The 20,000-nt window shown below is 45.6% G+C and overlaps 1 protein-coding gene across 1 annotated transcript in view; it reads right to left on the reverse strand.

Moving 5' to 3' along the window:
- rnf123 (ring finger protein 123) overlaps positions 1 to 20,000 on the reverse strand; it is a 136,061-nt gene that overhangs the window by 91,819 nt on the left and 24,242 nt on the right. Inside the window, exons 20-26 of the mRNA XM_084742207.1 lie at positions 19,215 to 19,335; positions 14,012 to 14,113; positions 6,892 to 6,992; positions 6,323 to 6,515; positions 5,983 to 6,128; positions 2,565 to 2,648; positions 640 to 747 (exon numbers count right to left, since the gene is read on the reverse strand). Coding sequence (XP_084598333.1) covers positions 640 to 747; positions 2,565 to 2,648; positions 5,983 to 6,128; positions 6,323 to 6,515; positions 6,892 to 6,992; positions 14,012 to 14,113; positions 19,215 to 19,335 — 855 coding nt within the window. The remainder of the gene's footprint in view (positions 1 to 639; positions 748 to 2,564; positions 2,649 to 5,982; positions 6,129 to 6,322; positions 6,516 to 6,891; positions 6,993 to 14,011; positions 14,114 to 19,214; positions 19,336 to 20,000) is intronic.

The raw sequence follows: 20,000 nt of genomic DNA on the forward strand, positions 1-20,000 counted from the left end.
AGAAGAGGAAGAAGAAGAAGAAGAAGAAGAAGAAGAAGAAGAAGAAGAAGAAGAAGAAGAAAAGAAGAGGAAGAAGAAGAAAAGAAGAGGAAGAGGAAGAGGGAGAAGAAGAAGAAGAAAAGAAGAGGAAGAAGAAGAAGAAGAAGAAAAGAAGAGGAAGAGGGAGAAGAAGAAGAAAAGAAGAGGAAAAGAAGAGGAAGAACAAGAAGAAGAAGAAGAAGAAGAAGAAAAGAAGAGGAAGAAGAAGAAGAAGAAGAAAAAGAAGAAGAAAAGAAGAGGAAGAAGAAGAAGAAAAGAAGATGAAGAGGAAGAAGAAGAAGAAAAGAAGAGGAAGAGGAAGAAGAAGAAGAAAAAGAAGAAGAAAAGAAGAGGAAGAGGAAGGAGAAGAAGAAGAAGAAGAAGAAGAAGAAGAAGAGGAAGAGGGAGGAGAAGAAGAATAAAAGAAGAAGAAGACGAAGAAGAAGGAGGAGGAGGAGGAGGAGGAGGAGGAGGAGAATAGATTTTTAAAATCCAAATATACAGAATATGGATCAGAAATATGAAAAGACAGACCAAAGAACAGACAGAGACGTTGAGACAGAACCATGAACAGGAAGGACGTGACTGAATGGACAGACGTGTTGGACAGGACGTGGTCACCTTGGAGTAGATGGTGGCGTTGATCCAAGCCAGCCTCCTGCTCAGGTGGTTCAGCTTCTCTGCAAACACCTTCTGACTCTTCTGCAGCTCCTCCAGGATGTCCGGTCTCTGCAGGACAGAGGACACACAGAGCCGTCCTGTTAGCACCGTCTCAGCGTCCTCAGACTCTGGGGCCACTCGGGGCCCGTGGACGACTTTTTGTTCCTCTGGGCTTGAGTTATCTGCTCACCAATTCATGTGCATTTCATTGAAATGTACCAGTGGGACTGCTGTTTAGAGGGCGTGGCCAAATAGCTTGCTAGCTTAGCTTAGCTTGATGAAAGCCATATGATGAGTTCAGGTCTGGACTGTTGATGACATCTCAGACTGATTTGACCCAAAACACTGAAGTTATTACTGACTATTACCATGTTGGTGTGTTCAGGGCGGGACACTTATCAAACCAGTGAAGTTTGGACCGGTTTGGACCAGTTTGGACCATTCATACCACAGTTACAGAAATTTCCTGTTTCATGGTGAGACACCAAAACTCGACGCCACACCATGGCCACGCCCACCAACAAGAGCTAAGTGTTTTAATGACTTTTGATCACAAACTACTGCAGACGATACACAGCCATGTTAAAGCCAACCTGATGAAGAAGTTTGTTAAAATACAACATGTGGAAATCAACAAACTTCCTGTTTAACCCATTTTTGTCCATCCTGCCATGATTCATGCGTTTACTGATTTTTGTGCATTTCGGTCAAACGAGCCTTCAGGGCTGCTTTTTGGATCAAAAACTTATCACGTGCAAATTTTCACCACAGTTGAATTTTGTGTCAAGTTTCATGAGCTATCGAGGATCTTTAGGCCCAAAGAATGTGACTGAAGACGGAGAAGGAAAGGAAAAAGAAGAAAAATAATAATCCGAGCAAATTCAAAACGGTCCTTGGATCATTCGGTACTCAGGTGCTTTTGCCACACCCACTTTTAAACACCCATAAAATACTGAACTTTTCAGCAGCTGGGATGAGTGTGCCAAATTTTCAGACTTTTCAGGCACGTTTAGCGCTCAGATTAAAAAATAAAAAATAAGAATAATTCCTTCAGTTTGAGGTTCTGAGGTCGGCGCTCAGGCCTGAGTGATGACACTTAACAAAGATGGCTGCTGCGTCTCTGATGAAGTCAGACCAACCTCAGACGATGTTCCCAGGTTTATTTACTCTGCTCTCTGTTGTGTTTCTACTCACAGAACTTTGTCTTCTCATCGTGTCCCTGTAAAGTTTGCTGGAGACACTAATGAGACGAGTTATCAGGACGTGTTGACACTCGGGTCGACTGGAACACGGCCAATTATCTTCAACTGAGCACCAACAAACAAGAAGAACACCTCCGACTTCAGACCAACCATCAACAAACTGATATCCAGTCAGAGTCAGACTGACTCACCTTCAACAAAGATTTTCTTATTTACACGTTTTATTCTTGACCGACTGTTTCATTTTTTAAATCTTTAATCTTTTTATAAAGATGATTTATAAATCCTCCATGTGTTTTAAATTGTTTTACAGCATTTATTTATCTTTTTACAGCACTAACCCCTAAAGTTTTTACCTCTGTGTTAAATGTTTTTTAATATTTAAAACACTTTATTCACTTCAGTGTGGAAACATGTTTATATGTGAATGTGCTCGACATTTCAGTTAATTCAATGTATAAATTAAGACGGGTTCTATTTTAGGCCATCTCATGTGATTATTTTATTCATGAACAGAATTGATCTTATTTAACTGAAGAGCTGTGGGAGAGACGGTGGAGGTCAGGTGATTCTGCCTCCACCTGTACCTGTGATCTTTAAAACCAGTTCTGATCAGCTGAGAAACACTCAACAGCTCAGAAACCAACAGAAATGTTACCAGATGATAAATATGAGAGCTCTTACTCTGGCGGGGCATCGTGCGATCTTCTCCTCCGTGTCCTTCAGAGCGACGGCGTACTCGTGGACGTCATCTGACACCACCACCATCTGGAAGAACAAACATGTCAAACTAACATATTCTGTTTAAACAAATGAATGTGACTGTTTGGACATTATAACACTGTTTATAATGCTTTATGATGCTTCACTCTGCTGCCCCCCGATACTCAATGGTTCATATAATCAGTCCACTGAGATTCTCGGTTTTTTTTTTCCTTCATCAGTCAGTCAGCATCACAGTCAGATAAAAATAAAACAGATAAAAGCAACAAAAGACAGACACTTCACCGGAACGCACAGCGGAGCGCGCAGGTCAGCTGACACGCCGTCAGACACTTCACCGGAACGCACCGCGGAGCGCGCAGGTCAGCTGACACGCCGTCAGACACTTCACCGGAGCGCACCGCGGAGCGCGCAGGTCAGCTGACACGCCGTCAGACACTTCACCGGAACGCACAGCGGAGCGCGCAGGTCAGCTGACACGCCGTCAGACACTTCACCGGAGCGCGCAGGTCAGCTGACGCGCCGTCAGACACTTCACCGGAGCACGCAGGTCAGCTGACACGCCGTCAGATACTTCACCAGAGCGCACCACGGAACACGCAGCACAGCTGACACACAATCAGACACTTCACCAGAGCGCGCTGGTCAGCTGACGCACCGTCAGACACTTCACCACAGCGCGCAGGTCAGCTGACACGCCGTCAGACACTTCACCACAGCGCGCAGGTCAGCTGACACGCCGTCAGACACTTCACCACAGCGCGCAGGTCAGCTGACACGCCGTCAGACACTTCACCGGAGCACACTGTGGAGTGCGCAGGTCAGCTGACGCACCGTCAGACACTTCACCACAGCGCGCTGGTCAGCTGACGCACCGTCAGACACTTCACCACAGCGCGCAGGTCAGCTGACACGCCGTCAGACACTTCACCGGAGCACACTGTGGAGCGCGCTGGTCAGCTGACGCACCATCAGACACTTCACCACAGCGCGCTGGTCAGCTGACGCACCGTCAGACACTTCACCACAGCGCGCAGGTCAGCTGACACGCCGTCAGACACTTCACCGGAGCACACTGTGGAGTGCGCAGGTCAGCTGACGCACCGTCAGACACTTCACCAGAGTGCGCAGGTCAGCTGACACGCCGTCAGACACTTCACCGGAGCGCACCGCGGAGCGCGCAGGTCAGCTGACGCGCCGTCAGACACTTCACCGGAGCGCACCGCGGAGCGCGCAGGTCAGCTGACACGCCGTCAGACACTTCACTGGAGCACACTGTGGAGCGCGCTGGTCAGCTGACGCACAATCAGACACTTCACCAGAGCGCACCGCGGAGCGCAGGACAGCTGACGCTTGTTTTCGTCTCTGACAGGCTCAGATTGTTCTTGTTAGTGTCTGACAACATTATGGAAAGGATCACTACAGTCAGAGAGATTTTTTTAAAGAGGAAGTTCTGTTCAGAGCAGCTCTACCAGGGTTCTGATGATGTGAATGTGTGTAAAAACCTACATCATAAAGAATGTTTACAATCAGAGACAGATATCATGTGATCACACGGGGCTCTGGAGTTCCTTCGGCAATGAGGAGGTGATAACAGAGAGGAGGACGTCTGACAGGAGGAACAAACTCTGATCCAAGATGAAACGATCACAGACAGCAGAGAGAAGGAAAAGGTAAAGGTGACGTCGCTGGTCAGGAAATAACTGGATATTAAAATCCCATCCAGCAGAGCAGATATTTCCTGATGTATTCAGAAACACGTCTGCAGTCAGGAGGGTCAGCTGCTGAGGTCAAAGAGTCTCACAGGGATTAATAAAACTTCACTCATCGTAACCACGGCGTCTCCTCGGTGGGACAAAAATAACAGCTCACAGAGACGATCCTTTACTCCATCACTGAGGCCTTGAACTGAACCTGAACCATCACACAACAAACGAGTCCACCACTCGGATCTGCGAGTGGCAAGTGTTTGGAGATTCATCGATCACAGACGTGACAGTGCAGGAAAGTTTCTGTAAAATTCAGACTCACAGAGACGCAGAGCTAAAACTAAAACAGTTTCATCATCATGACGTCTTCGTGGTTATGATGCCTTCAAACACGTATCCATCAGAGTGACTCTGTAGGAACAGAGGAAGACGTCTGCTGTTGTGTGTTTCATGTTTTCATGCGTTTCCTTCTGCTGCAGCGTGTTGAGATCTCAGGAATCGGACGTTAAATAAAATCCACTGCTGCTCTGTGCAGTGGTTTTACACAAACTGACAGCAGCAGACAGACAAACTGTCCCTTCAGGACACTTTGACAGACGCTGTGATCATGTGACAGGTATGAACAACAAGGAGACAGGAGACGACATGAACGCTTCACGATCACGTTTGTTTGGGTTTCTCACAGGCTGCATGTGAAGGTCAGATTCTTACATATGAATAAAATATTCAACATTAACCTTTTCTGTTCACATGCTGATGAATACTCACCTCACATAATAATACACTCTTCTATTCAGTGTTTAAACACAACCCTGGAAACAAACCGACCACAGCTGCTCATCTCTGAAGAAAATCCTGCAGGATTATTCTCCTACAGGAAATCTTCTGGAGGAAATGTGACTTTTGTTTTCAGATACAAAAGATTCAAAATGTGGATATTGTGACACCCGGACACTGACTGAGCAGCTCACACCTCTGGACTCACAATCCAACAGACGACTGGAAATCTGCACGCCTGGTCCAGACTGACTGACTCTGACGAAGCTTCAGTCGTGTCAGAACTTCCTCTGTTTGCACCATTAAAGCTGTAAATTAATCAGCTGTGCTCCAGTGCTTTTTCTTCCTTCAAGGTTGAAGTCTTCAAGCTGAGAAGATCCTGATTCCTGCTACTTTTTACTGGTAGATGCACGAAAAATCCTGTTTGCCTTGTTTGATCAGACTTTTCAGTTTGATCCGGACCAAAATCACAGGTCTGAAACCTTCAGTGGACCACAGTCTGGACCAAAGAGTCTACCTCCGGTCCAGCAAAGAGGGGCGGTCTCAGTCCAGATCAAACTGAACCACTGTTTGGTTTGTTTCTAGCATGAAAACATTTTTCAGATTGTTTGGACTTTCGGACCAATTATAGGAAAGAATGATGGGATTTTTTCAGAGTTGGAAGAAGAAAAAAACAAACGCACCAAAACAAAAACAGATGCAGCAGGAGACTTTCTGATTGGATAACTTTAAACTGAAACCAGAACTAACTGATCTTCATCATTGTTCAATGTTTTATGACATTTTATGGATCAAAGAACTGATTGATCAGTGGAAAAATTATTAATCAGTGGTTGAAAAATATTTTTCAGGATTAAATTTTATCTTCTATATTTTATTCTATCCAGACTCACCTTCCCCAGCTGCTGATGGACGCTCAGGTTGTACATCATCACGATCCCGTCAACAATCTCCAGAAGGGACTTGTCTGCGATTGGCTGATCAGGCTCCTCCAGCGGTCGCCCCAGCAACAGGCCGTCGTTACCGTGGCTCCCCTCGACTTCAGGTTGAAGAGAAACAAACAAGGAAGGAAAAGAAAAGAAGTAACAGTCAAGTAAAGGAGACACTGTGCTCGTTTGTGGGTTCATAATAAAACGGGTCTACAGAGTTTGTCTCTTATCGGTGTGATGAAGATGAAGATGAAGATGAAGATGATGATGAAGATGATGATGATGATGTTGTTGAGAGACTCACTGTCCTCCTCGGTCCTCTGCTCCACGGCAAGCGTGCGAACTTTGACCTTCTCCGGCTGCGTCAGGGGTCGTCTGGGGGTCATTAGGCTGACGGCGGCCGTGCTCAGAAAACGATTGGCTCGACCCAGAGTAGGAGAACTCAGCCAGCTGGGCCTCGCCAGAGCTCCGCCCATCGCCGCCGCACCGAACGGTCTCTGTCATTCCAAACGCACAGATTCAACGATGAGTGATGTCATCAAGTGTCACCTGGTTTCAGTCTTGTTTGCTTCAGATCTAAAGTTTATTTCATGACCTCAAAGACAAAAAATCTCTTTTCTAAAATGATCATAATAATAATAATAATAATAATAATAATAATAATAATAATAATAATAATATTTGTTTGATTAGTGTATTTATTAATTATATTATTGTTGGTATTTTATTTGCTATATTTTTATATACAGATTGATCAGGATAATAATCATTGTTAGCTGCAGTGTTACAGCACACTCTAATGTTTGTTAAGAATAATGAATGTTACTGATATGTGGACACACACAGAGACACATGGACAAAGACAAACTCCACCTGAGCTGCTCCGCTCTCCTCGTCCTCGTCCAGGTCGTCCATAGACGTGGTCTGGATCTCTGCAGGGTCGATGATGATGTTGGCTTTACTGGCCAGGTCATCTGGACAGAGACAGACACGTTAAAACAGTTCAGTTCAGCTGAACTCTGGTTTTCTTTCCCTGCAGCTCCTGGACAGAAAGGTCAAAGGTCAAATCACACTTCTTCTACACAGAAGCTCTGAACCGCGATTTCATCATTATGTCTTCACAGACAGACACAGACAGAAACAGACAGACACAGACAGATAGACACAGACAGAAACAGACAGACACAGACAGACACAGACAGACACAGACAGACACAGACAGACAGAAACAGACAGACACAGACAGGTAGACACAGGTAGACACAGACAGACAGAAACAGACAGGCACAGACAGATAGACACAGACAGACAGAAACAGACAAACAGAAACAGACAGAAACAGACAGAAACAGACAGACAGAAACAGACATCCACAGACAGACAGAAACAGACATCCACAGACAGACAGAAACAGACAGAAACAGACAGACAGAAACAGACAGACACAGACAGATAGACACAGACAGACACAGACAGACAGACACAGACAGACAGAAACAGACAGACAATGACAGACAGACACAGACAGAAACAGACAGACAGACAGACACAGACAGAAACAGACAGACAGAAACAGACAGACAGAAACAGACAGACACAGACAGACAGAAACAGACAGACACAGACAGACAGAAACAGACAGACACAGACAGAAACAGACAGACAGAAACAGACAGACAGAAACAGACAGACAGACACAGACAGAAACAGACAGACAGACAGACACAGACAGAAACAGACAGACAGAAACAGACAGACACAGACAGACAGAAACAGACAGACACAGACAGATAGACACAGACAGAAACAGACAGAAACAGACAGACACAGACAGACAGAAACAGACAGACACAGACAGACAGAAACAGACAGATAGACACAGACAGAAACAGACAGACACAGACAGACACAGACAGACAGACACAGACAGACACAGACAGACAGAAACAGACAGACACAGACAGACAGAAACAGACAGACAGAAAAAGACAGACAGAAACAGACAGACAGAAACAGACAGACACAGACAGACAGAAACAGACAGAAACAGACAGACAGAAACAGACAGACACAGACAGACAGAAACAGACAGACACAGACAGACACAGACAGACACAGACAGAAACAGACAGACAGAAACAGACAGACACAGACAGACAGAAACAGACAGAAACAGACAGACAGAAACAGACAGACAGAAACAGACAGACACAGACAGACAGAAACAGACAGAAACAGACAGACAGAAACAGACAGACACAGACAGACACAGACAGACAGAAGAGCTCATGGACAAACTCTGAAGTGTGAATCTCATCACAGTTGTTAACTTTAAAACAAAAACAGCTGATGAGAATCGATCTGCTGTGACTCAGAGGAAACGTGTTTGATTCTTCATGTTCATGACTTCCTTCCTGTCTCTGACATCACGACGAGTCCTGTGTTTTCACAGCCGTTACAGCAGCTGGTAACAGACGTACCGTTAGCTGGTATAAAGGACAGATTCACACGTACAAAAAGGTACAAAGTTTTTGTCGTCTTTTTGTATCTTTGTGGTCATTTTGTGTCTCTTTGGAGTCGTGTTGTGTCACTTCATATTTGTTTTTCTCCTTTGTGGCCATTTTTCCATCTGAGTGGTGGTTTTGCATCTCTGTAGTCATTTTGTGTATCTTTGTAGCTGTTGTGTGTCTTTATATTTGGGATAATGTAAGTAAAGAACTCAACAAAATATACATCACAGTTCTGATGTTTTTAGATATTTGTGCGTGTGCGTGCGTGTGTGTGCACGTGTGCGTGTGTGTGTGTGTGCGTGTGTGTGTGTGTGTGTGTGTGTGTGTGTGTGTGTGTGTGCTGTTTGCAGTGGATGTACAGATAAATATCACTGGATTACTGCAGTATTCTGATACTGTACTAACAGAAGCTGCCCTCTTCCTCTCACATGTACTTCATGCAAATGGAAAAACCCGTCCTGCCTTTCAATCAGATTGATTAGTGAGTTAATCAATAAATAAGATCAAGCTTCGTTGGGACAGGGACAGTTTTTGTAAATGAAGCCGAACCGTGTTTAGTTCCATTAATTCTTCTTCCTCATCCAGATCTTTTGTTTTTTCTAACTTGTAATCTTCAACCAACGCTGACTCACATGAAACTGTTGATCAGTTCCCTCTGGAGACACTAAAGGCTTTGTACTACTTTAAAACAAATGCAACAGAACTCCCCGGCACCTGGAAACACATGTCGAGGTGGAAAATCACTGATCCAGACAGAACACAGACTGCAGCACCAGGTGTCAGTGGACAGTAAGTCACTGGATGCCACACACAAATCATTTATGTAGGATGGAGGATGGAGCTTCGTTAACAGTAATGAAGCAGTCAGGATGCTTTAATAAGCTCCTAAACTCTGCTGGAACATAAGCAAGCTTTGAGATGAGCTCTGAAGAGGCTGGTACAGTTTTATCACTCGGTCAGAGATGAAGAGACGAGCTGCTCACTTTATCAACAACAACACAACCAAATCACTGAACGAGGAGCACAATAATCACACACACACCTGAGAGATTCACCCACACTTCACTAATGGATGTGTAAACAGCTGCTGGGTGTGATATCAGAGTATCTGCACACTTTGTTTGATGTCGTTTCTCTCTATCCCTGACATTAAACAGACTGTTCACAGGAACATGGAGGTCTGTGTGACCCTCCAAAGAAGCTCCTCCTCAGACCATCACTGTCCCACCTTCAAACTGCTGAATGATGTTCATCACAGCATCTGCAGACTCTTTCATGTCTGTCACATTTGCTCATTGTGAACCTGCTCTCAGCTGAGAAGAGAACGAGGCGCCACCAACGGAGCTGCACGGTGCTGAGCTGTGAGTACAGGTCCCACTAGAGGACCTGGGTCTGTCATACCCCTCTCATGGACTCTGTCTGGTCAGAAACATGCACCAAACTAACAGTGATGGAAGCAGAGAAGTGTGACAGAAACAGAGCGCACCGCGGAGCGCAGGACAGCTGCCGCCCCGTCAGACGCTTCACCAGAGCGCACCGCGGAGCGCAGGACAGCTGCCGCCCCGTCTGACGCTTCACCAGAGCGCACCGCGGAGCGCAGGACAGCTGCCGCCCCGTCAGACGCTTCACCAGAGCGCACCGCGGAGCGCAGGACAGCTGCCGCCCCGTCTCACGCTTCACCAGAGCGCACCGCGGAGCACAGGACAGCTGCCTCCCTGTCAGACGCTTCACCAGAGCGCACCGCGGAGCGCAGGACAGCTGCCGCCCCGTCAGACACTTCACCAGAGCGCACCGCGGAGCGCAGGACAGCTGACACGCTGTCAGACACTTCACCAGAGCGCACCGCGGAGCGCAGGACAGCTGCCGCTTGTTTTGTCTCTGACAGGCTCAGATTGTTCTTGTTAGTGTCTGACAACATTATAGAAAGGATCACTACAGTCAGAGAGATTTTTTTAAAGAGGAAGAGACATTTGGTTTAACCAGAAACATCTGATTTATTGGTCTGAACAAACTCATCGGACTCCCTTTGCATCATCGTCAGCTTCATTCAGACATTCAGGACACTGAAGAAGTGAAATCACTTTCAGACAGCAGCTGATGAATTCAGACAGTGTATTTCAGCCAAGATACTCTGCCTCTTTGGGACATTTCTGATACCAAAATCTCATCCCTGATCTACAGATTCTTCATTCATGTGCAGATTTGTAGATTTTGATTCAGAGGATCACAAGAGTTAATACGATCCATCCTGAGGGGAACACGAGGGACTGAACCAGGTTTAATCACAATGCATCACAAAGTTGTGGAGACATTTCAGTCTGAACTGAGAGTTTAAAAGGAGGACAGACTGTTTTCATGTCCTCTCTGTTAACATGAGAGACATTTGAAGGACACGTGATGAAGCGACTGGCCTCCTCGCTCCTCTAAAGAAGACTGACGAGCAGCTCTGCCTCTCAGGACAAATGGAAACGAATGAGTCTCTGTAGCAGGTAATTGATTCCAGCCGCGCCTCTCCGTCTTCTTCTCTGGCACTGAATGAGCAGCATATCGTTCGTACGGCGAGTCTGCTGAGGGAGCATCGATCCACATTACACTCCTGTCTGCCACACCTGCTGACAAACACAGGCTCTGTATGAAGCCTCCAGCCACGGTGGAGCAGTGCTGAGTGTGTTTACACAGCTGACAGTCTCCTGACAGTGAACCTGTCCTCCACCTCAAACTCAGATTCAACCTGTTTACTGCAGGACAGGTGAGACATTCAGCTCTGAAAGGTCCTCAGAGTAGAGAAGTTCTCTAAAAGACATTTCTACTGCTTCTTATGTCTTTTATGTTGTTTTTGTCTTTATACGTCTTTTATGACATTTTAGTCTTGTTTCGTCTTTTCCGTCTCACCCCGTCTGTCCTCTGTGATATACTCTGATGGATCCACCTGTCAATCGTCTTATTGTTCCGTCCATTTAGGTTGAAATCAGTCTTGATGCAAAATAAAAATAATCAGTGATTCACCTCAGGGTCATTCAAACTAAAGTAATGAGTCTGTTTAGAAAATGTGAGGAGGAGAAAGTTCAGACATTTACGTTCAGATGTCATAAAAATAAAGTACAGATACCTGAAAACTTGACTGAAGTACAGTAACAGAGTATTTGTACTTATTAACTTCCCAGCTGTGTTCCAGACCCAGAAAATAAGGATGAGTTGAAATGACTTCAGATTCATTCTAATATACAACAGAGTCCACATGAGGAGCAGACGAAGAGTTTTAATAAGAGATGAAGTGTTTGTATTTTAAGGAGAAACAATCAGAAATGATTGTGGTCACGTGAACATGTCTGTTGTGTGTCAGTGGATGAACTGGACTCCATGATGATGATGATGATGATGGTCTTCTTCTCTGCAGTGGAGCTCAGTGAGTTGAGTTCTGTTCTCCTCCTCTTCATCAGAGTCACTGTGCCTCATTCATCCACCAGCAGCGGCGTGACGGTTTTCATCAGGATCCTCCACACATCCTCCAGACAGCACAGGAACAGGGTTCTCCTCTGCTACACCGGGCAAGGGTTCTTCATCAGGGGTTCTTTAGAAGACCAGGCGTTCCATTGAGAACCCTTTTCAATGATTGTTGAAGGCATGAGGGTTAAAAGATCCTCAAACAGTAGAAGGTTCTTATTGTAGAACCCTTAAAAAAGGGTATTTTTAGATTCCTCTGGGTGGGTTCCAGATGAAACCCTTGGAATATAAAAGGTTCTATGTAGAATCCCTTAAATGGGTTCCAGATGAAACCTTTCAATGTCGATGAAACCTTTGGAATATAAAAAGGTTCTCAGTAGAACCCTCCAGGCACCTGTTTGACGAGTGATGAACTTCTCATGGTGGTTTTTTAAGATGCTAACTCATTTTTTCGGTTACAGTTTTTGTAAAGCAGCTGGATTTGTGAGAATCTTGTCAGGCTCAAACTTATACGTTTGTGTCTCCACCAGAGGTGGTGTGAGCCAATCAGCATCTTCAGAGGGGTTACAGGTAGCTAAGAACATGGTTTCAGGTGCGCCGGCAGCGAGTAGCGTCCACGAAAACAACTCCTCTCAAACAAACAGTGGCTCCTGAAGAGGTTAGCATAGATACTGTGATAACATCAGTTCTATCAGAACTGGACACAATCACTGACAGAACGACACTGACGGATTTTATCGCTCTTCATTTAAGGTACCTGCCCTTTTCCAAACAGTTTCTAAGAACAGCTTCCCAGATGTTTCTGTTTAAAAAACATCTGGAGCGTCAGGTTGAATTTTTGTGGCTTCTGCTATAAAACTATCAAAATCTGTAGCATCAGCGCTACGTACAACAAAAGTTAACCTGCAGCTCAGTGCACGAATTAAATCACAGTTCTAGAATCATAAAATCCTCTGATTGGTCAGTTTGTTTTCACACCACAAACAAACTACTTAGAAGTGGATTCAGAGTCTCTCTGTTCGGTTGTTTCGTCCAACTAAAGCTTCACAATATGATAAAAAAGTCAAAAAGAAATTATTTTGACAGAAACTGTGACTGTGATATACGATTAGTGGGAACGATCATCAACGAGCATCACAGTTTTCACTTTTACTAAAAAAAACTGTTAAAATCATGAAGACGTGACATTTGTTTGGGCCTGAACTGGTTTTTATCTGAAGTCTTTTCTGTCCAGACGTCTCTGCAGCTCAACTGGACTTCATCATAATGACGTCTTCTCACACACTTCTCCTTTTTGAAATCGGTGGATTTGATTGAGATAAACTGTGCAGCTCTGCTCCACAGCAGACAGACACCTGACATGACAGTGTGTCTCCACGTGTCTCACTGCTGATCACGTCTCTTTTTTCTGCTCATGTAGCTAAATCCTTTCAGTTTTCAACCAGCAACACAAGAGTATCCAAATCTAAAAGACGGGTCAAATAATGAACAATTTGTCAGACAGCGTTTCACAACATTTTCTTTTCACTCAACAACTGATAATGAAGTCTGGGGACAACAGGTCCTGCTTCTTTGTCTCCACGGGAGACAAAGAAGCAGCCTGGTCTCTTTACTGTTTCCTGTATTTGTAAAATCTGACATTTTACTGTCAATAAAACGTCGTCCTCTTTCATAAACTGAGTGTAAACGGTGAAATCAGTGTGAACAGAGTGATCAAACAGCTGCTAAACATGAACAGAGATGCTCCAACAAACTCAGTGTTTCTGAATTTAAGACCAAATTTACAAGAAGGGACGAATAAATTTATCAGAGTTTATAGAATTATTTCTTCACTCTCAGTTGTCAGACAGATTTTATCATGAATATTTAAATAATGAACAAACAAACATCTGCTGCTGATCTCTGCAGGTCACAGAGTCCAAACATCATTTATGATCCTCACAGAGGGACATCAGACAGCTGATCCCTGTGGACGTCAGGACGTCAGGACGTCAGGACGTCAGGACGTGACCGCCTCTTTTAAAAACACACAGACCAACCTTTGAGAGTTTTCTTCAGGTGAGAGAGGAGCCCCCCGAGTCTCTGCAGGTCAAAGTAGTCCACCTTCCCATTATAGAAGAGCTGAGGAGGGACGTAGGCCTCTACAGGGACAGAGACGGAGATGATGGGTGAAAAGATAACAAGGAGACAGAGACAGACAGAGGGACGTCTAAACCAGAGACACAGAGACAGACAGAGGGACGTCAAAACCAGAGAGCAGAGACAGACAGAGGGACGTCTAAACCAGAGAGACAAAGACAGACAGAGGGACGTATAAACCAGAGAGACAAAGACAGACAGAAGGACGTCTAAACCAGAGAGACAAAGACAGACAGAGGGACGTCAAAACCAGAGAGCAGAGACAGACAGAGGGACGTCTAAACCAGAGAGACAGAGACAGACAGAGGGACGTCTAAACCAGAGACACAGAGACAGACAGAGGGACGTCTAAACCAGACAGACAGAGACAGACAGAGGGACGTATAAACCAGAGACAGAGACAGACAGAGGGACGTCAAAACCAGAGAGACAGAGACAGACAGAGGGACGTATAAACCAGAGACAGAGACAGACAGAGGGACGTCAAAACCAGAGAGACAGAGACAGACAGAGGGACTCCTAAACCAGACAGACAGAGACAGACAGAGGGACGTCTAAACCAGAGAGACAAAGACAGACAGAGGGACGTCAAAACCAGAGAGCAGAGACAGACAGAGGGACGTCTAAACCAGAGACACAGAGACAGACAGAGGGACGTCTAAACCAGAGACACAGAGACAGACAGAGGGACGTCAAAACCAGAGAGCAGAGACAGACAGAGGGACGTCTAAACCAGAGAGCAGAGACAGACAGAGGGACGTCTAAACCAGAGACACAGAGACAGACAGAGGGACGTCTAAACCAGAGACACAGAGACAGACAGAGGGACGTCTAAACCAGAGAGACAAAGACAGACAGAGGGACGTCAAAACCAGAGAGCAGAGACAGACAGAGGGACGTCTAAACCAGAGAGACAGAGACAGACAGAGGGACGTCTAAACCAGAGAGCAGAGACAGACAGAGGGACGTCAAAACCAGAGAGCAGAGACAGACAGAGGGACGTCTAAACCAGAGAGACAGAGACAGTGAACACATCGTCAACAAACCTCATTGTTATTCAAGTTAATTTATCGTCCCTGTTGATAGTTTCAGTAATTATGAGACTCAGAGGACGCTGTCAACAAGTAAACATGTGAGGACACACACACACAGAGACAGAGACACAGACACAGACACACACACAGACACACACACACACACACAGACACACACACACACACAGAGACACAGACACACACAGAGACACAGACACAGACACACACACACACAGAGACACAGACACAGACACAGACACACACACACAGACACACACACAGACAGACACACACACACACACACACACACACACACACACACACACACACAGACACAGACACACACACAGACACAGACACACACACACACAGAGACACAGACACAGACACAGACACACACACACACAGAGACACAGACACAGACACACACACACACAGAGACACAGACACAGACACAGACACACACACACACACACACACAGACACAGACACAGACACAGACACACACAGAGACACAGACACAGACACAGACACAGACACACACACACACAGAGACACAGACACAGACACACACACACACAGAGACACAGACACAGACACAGACACACACACACACACACACACAGACACAGACACAGACACAGACACACACAGAGACACAGACACAGACACAGACACACACACACACACACACACAGAGACACAGACACAGACACAGACACAGACACACACACACACACACACACACACACACACACACACACACACACAGACACAGACACACACACACACACACACACACACACACAGACACAGACACAGACACACACACACAGAGACACAGACACAGACACACACACACAGACACAGACACACACACACACACACACACACACAGACACAGACACACACACACAGAGAGACACAGACACAGACACAGACACGCACAGACACACAGACACAGACACACACAGAGACACACAGACACACACACACAGAGAGACACAGACACAGACACAGACACACACACACACACAGACACAGACACACACAGAGAGACACAGACACAGACACAGACACACACACACACACAGACACACACACACAGAGAGACACAGACACAGACACAGACACGCACAGACACACAGACACAGACACAGACACACACACAGACACAGACACACACAGACACACACAGACACACACACACATACACACACACAGACACACACACACACACAGACACACACACACAGACACAGACACAGACACACACAGAGACACACAGACACACACACACACACACAGACACACACACACAGACACAGACACGCACAGACACACACACACAGACACACACAGACACAGACACACACACACACACACACACACACACACACACAGACACAGACACAGACACAGAAACACACAGACACAGACACACACACACACACAGACACACACACACACACACACAGACACACACACACACACACAGACACACACACACACACAGACACACAGACACACACAGACACACACAGACACACACACACACACACACAGACACACACACACAGAGACACAGACACAGACAGAGACACAGACACAGACACACACAGACACACACACACACAGACACACACACACACACACACACACAGACACAGACACACACACACCGACACACACACACACACACACACACACAGACACAGACAGACACAGACACAGACAGAACAGTTCCTCTGACTGACAGTTATTTTCTCCATTTTACTGAATGAAGTGTCTGTGATCTCGTCAGTTTAAATCATCATGTCAGTCACTTCACATCTGTTTCTCAACTGGTGATCAATCTGCCAATAATCTTTCCACTAACTGATCAGTTGTTTGGTCCATAAAATGTTGAAAATATTCTGATATTTAATGGACTGATCAGCTGGTGAATTGATCAGGAAGACGATCAACAGAATTGATAAACAAAGAGAATAATGTTTGTTTACTGTTTGTTGTTTTGTTTTGTGTTCATGCAGCAGATTGACAGCAGACACTGAACATGAACGTCTCGCTGTTAAAACCTCAAAATAATTTCTACACAACATTTATGTCATTATCAGCAAGTGTTTCTATCAGTATACAGTATAAAGTTTGTGTGTACAGACTTTTAATTTTATATTTTCATGCTCCTTTTTATATTTTTAGTCTGAGTTGCTGCAACGTGTGAATTTCCTCAGTGTGGGATCAATAAAGTTCATCTTATTTTTTTCCTGATGTGTCGTGGAACATAAAAACACAGACAGACTGTCAGCTTTATGATGTTAAAGTCTGTCAGCAGTGAGGAGGTGGTTTATTTAGAGAGCTCAAAAACAAATAAACTTCAGCTTCAGTCTCCAACATTTACAGAAGAATCCATCCACATCAGCTGCACCCAAACAGAACCTGCAGAACCTGACCCTGCAGAACCTGACCTGACCCTGCAGAACCTGACCCTGCAGAACCTGACCTGAACCTGCAGAACCTGACCCTGCAGAACCTGACCTGGCCCTGCAGAACCTGACCCTACAGAACCTGACCTGACCCTGCAGAACCTGACCTGACCCTGCAGAACCTGACCTGACCCTGCAGAACCTGACCCTGAAGAACCTGACCTGACCCTGCAGAACCTGACCTGAACCTGCAGAACCTGACCTGACCCTGCAGAACCTGACCTGACCCTGCAGAACCTGACCCTGCAGAACCTGACCTGACCCTGCAGAACCTGACCTGACCCTGCAGAACCTGACCCTGCAGAACCTGACCTGAACCTGCAGAACCTGACCTGACCCTGCAGAACCTGACCTGACCCTGCAGAACCTGACCCTGCAGAACCTGACCTGAACCTGCAGAACCTGACCCTGCAGAACCTGACCTGACCCTGCAGAACCTGACCCTACAGAACCTGACCTGACCCTGCAGAACCTGACCTGACCCTGCAGAACCTGACCCTGCAGAACCTGACCTGACCCTGCAGAACCTGACCCTGAAGAACCTGACCTGACCCTGCAGAACCTGACCTGAACCTGCAGAACCTGACCTGACCCTGCAGAACCTGACCCTGCAGAACCTGACCTGACCCTGCAGAACCTGACCTGACCCTGCAGAACCTGACCCTGCAGAACCTGACCTGAACCTGCAGAACCTGACCTGACCCTGCAGAACCTGACCTGACCCTGCAGAACCTGACCCTGCAGAACCTGACCTGACCCTGCAGAACCTGACCCTGCAGAACCTGACCTGACCCTGCAGAACCTGACCTGACCCTGCAGAACCTGACCTGAACTCCAAACATCCAAAACATCAACTGATCAAACTATGAAAACAGAAAAATCACAAGAAACAAATTCTGATTTAACTTCATTCTAAAGAGAAAAATTAATCAATCTCTTTTAACAGCCTCGATATTTCAGCCCTTTATTCGTAGTAAACTTTTTACACACTGAGTTCTCCACGTACCACCTCTCACCCTCCTGTTCTGTTTGGTTCTAGCTGGTTCTGTGGACACTTCACTGACTCTTCTAACTTTCGCTTTAATTTCAGCCTAACTGCTCAAAATATTCTTGTGAATATTCTCCCTGATCCTGCACTTTTCTTCATAATAGTTCGAGTGTTTTTGAAGTTTTCATTTTTCATGTTTGTTTATTTTGACGTCACAGTTTAGCTCGTAACTGCAGTTTATCATGAGTGATGTAAGCAGGTGTTACCATGACAACACAACTGGCTGATGTTAAAACAAAAATATGGGGGAGACAAAACACATTTCAGTGATCTCATATTTTATACATTTTCATTTGATTTTTTTTGTAGTATTCTGAGTGTGTTGTGTTTTCATTCCTCTTCACACCACTAGAGGGAACCTGTGAGCAACATCTAGAAACCGAGTCAAGATTAAAACAGGATGTTACCTGGAGGTAATCTGCATGAGAAATAAAGAAAAACTAAACAGTCTGGTGAGAATAAAATCTGCTTTGACCTGGACAGGATCTGTGTTGTTGTTGTTGTTGTTGTTGTTGTTGTTGTTGGTCTGTCATACCTTCGCTGCTGACGCTGCCTGGACTCTTCCTGCTGCTGTCGTCCCAGCTCGCCCTCACGGCCGTGATGAGACGGTGGAGGAAACACACCATGTACTCAGGAGGACACAGAGCTGTGGGGTGCTGCTCCAACACACACACACACACACACACACACACACACACACACACACACACACACACACAAACATACACATGACAACGTGTCTGTGGAGGTGCAGCACAGCAACGTACATCCACGTGGTTTTCAAGCTTGTCCTGTCACACTTATTTTCATTATCGATCAATCTGTTGATTGATTATGATAAACGGTTGAATAAATCGGTCTAAAGATCTGAGTCTTTCGTTCCTCCGCTGGTCTCTGAACAGCGTGTGGAAAAATAATCCTGCTGCTGTCAAACTGTTTTCTAATTAGTCCAAAAGATCAGAACCGTGATAGCAACAACACAAACCGCCTGATCTCTGCACGGCTTCTTCTGACTCGCCTCGTGATCGCTTGTCTTTTTTAAAAAGTGGATCCCCAGAAAGAAAGTTTGAGAAACTTTGGTCTGGTCAAAGGTTTGTATTAAAATAGGTCCACTTCATACAAATGATATGTTTCCTTATGACTGCATACATACATATACTGAATAATCATCTATTCAAATCAAATCTAAATGAAATCCAGTCCACAGGCTGCAGACAGGAGACAAACCAGCAGCTGCTGCAGAGGACAGACAGCTTCAGGACATGAAGCACATGGTCTACCAACTGACCTACAGGGACGATCACAGAGGACAAACAGTCCC

This window comes from Lutjanus erythropterus, chromosome 2 (genome assembly GCF_056507025.1).
Source record: "Lutjanus erythropterus isolate fLutEry1 chromosome 2, fLutEry1.hap2, whole genome shotgun sequence".
NCBI classification, from domain to species: domain Eukaryota; kingdom Metazoa; phylum Chordata; class Actinopteri; order Lutjaniformes; family Lutjanidae; genus Lutjanus; species Lutjanus erythropterus.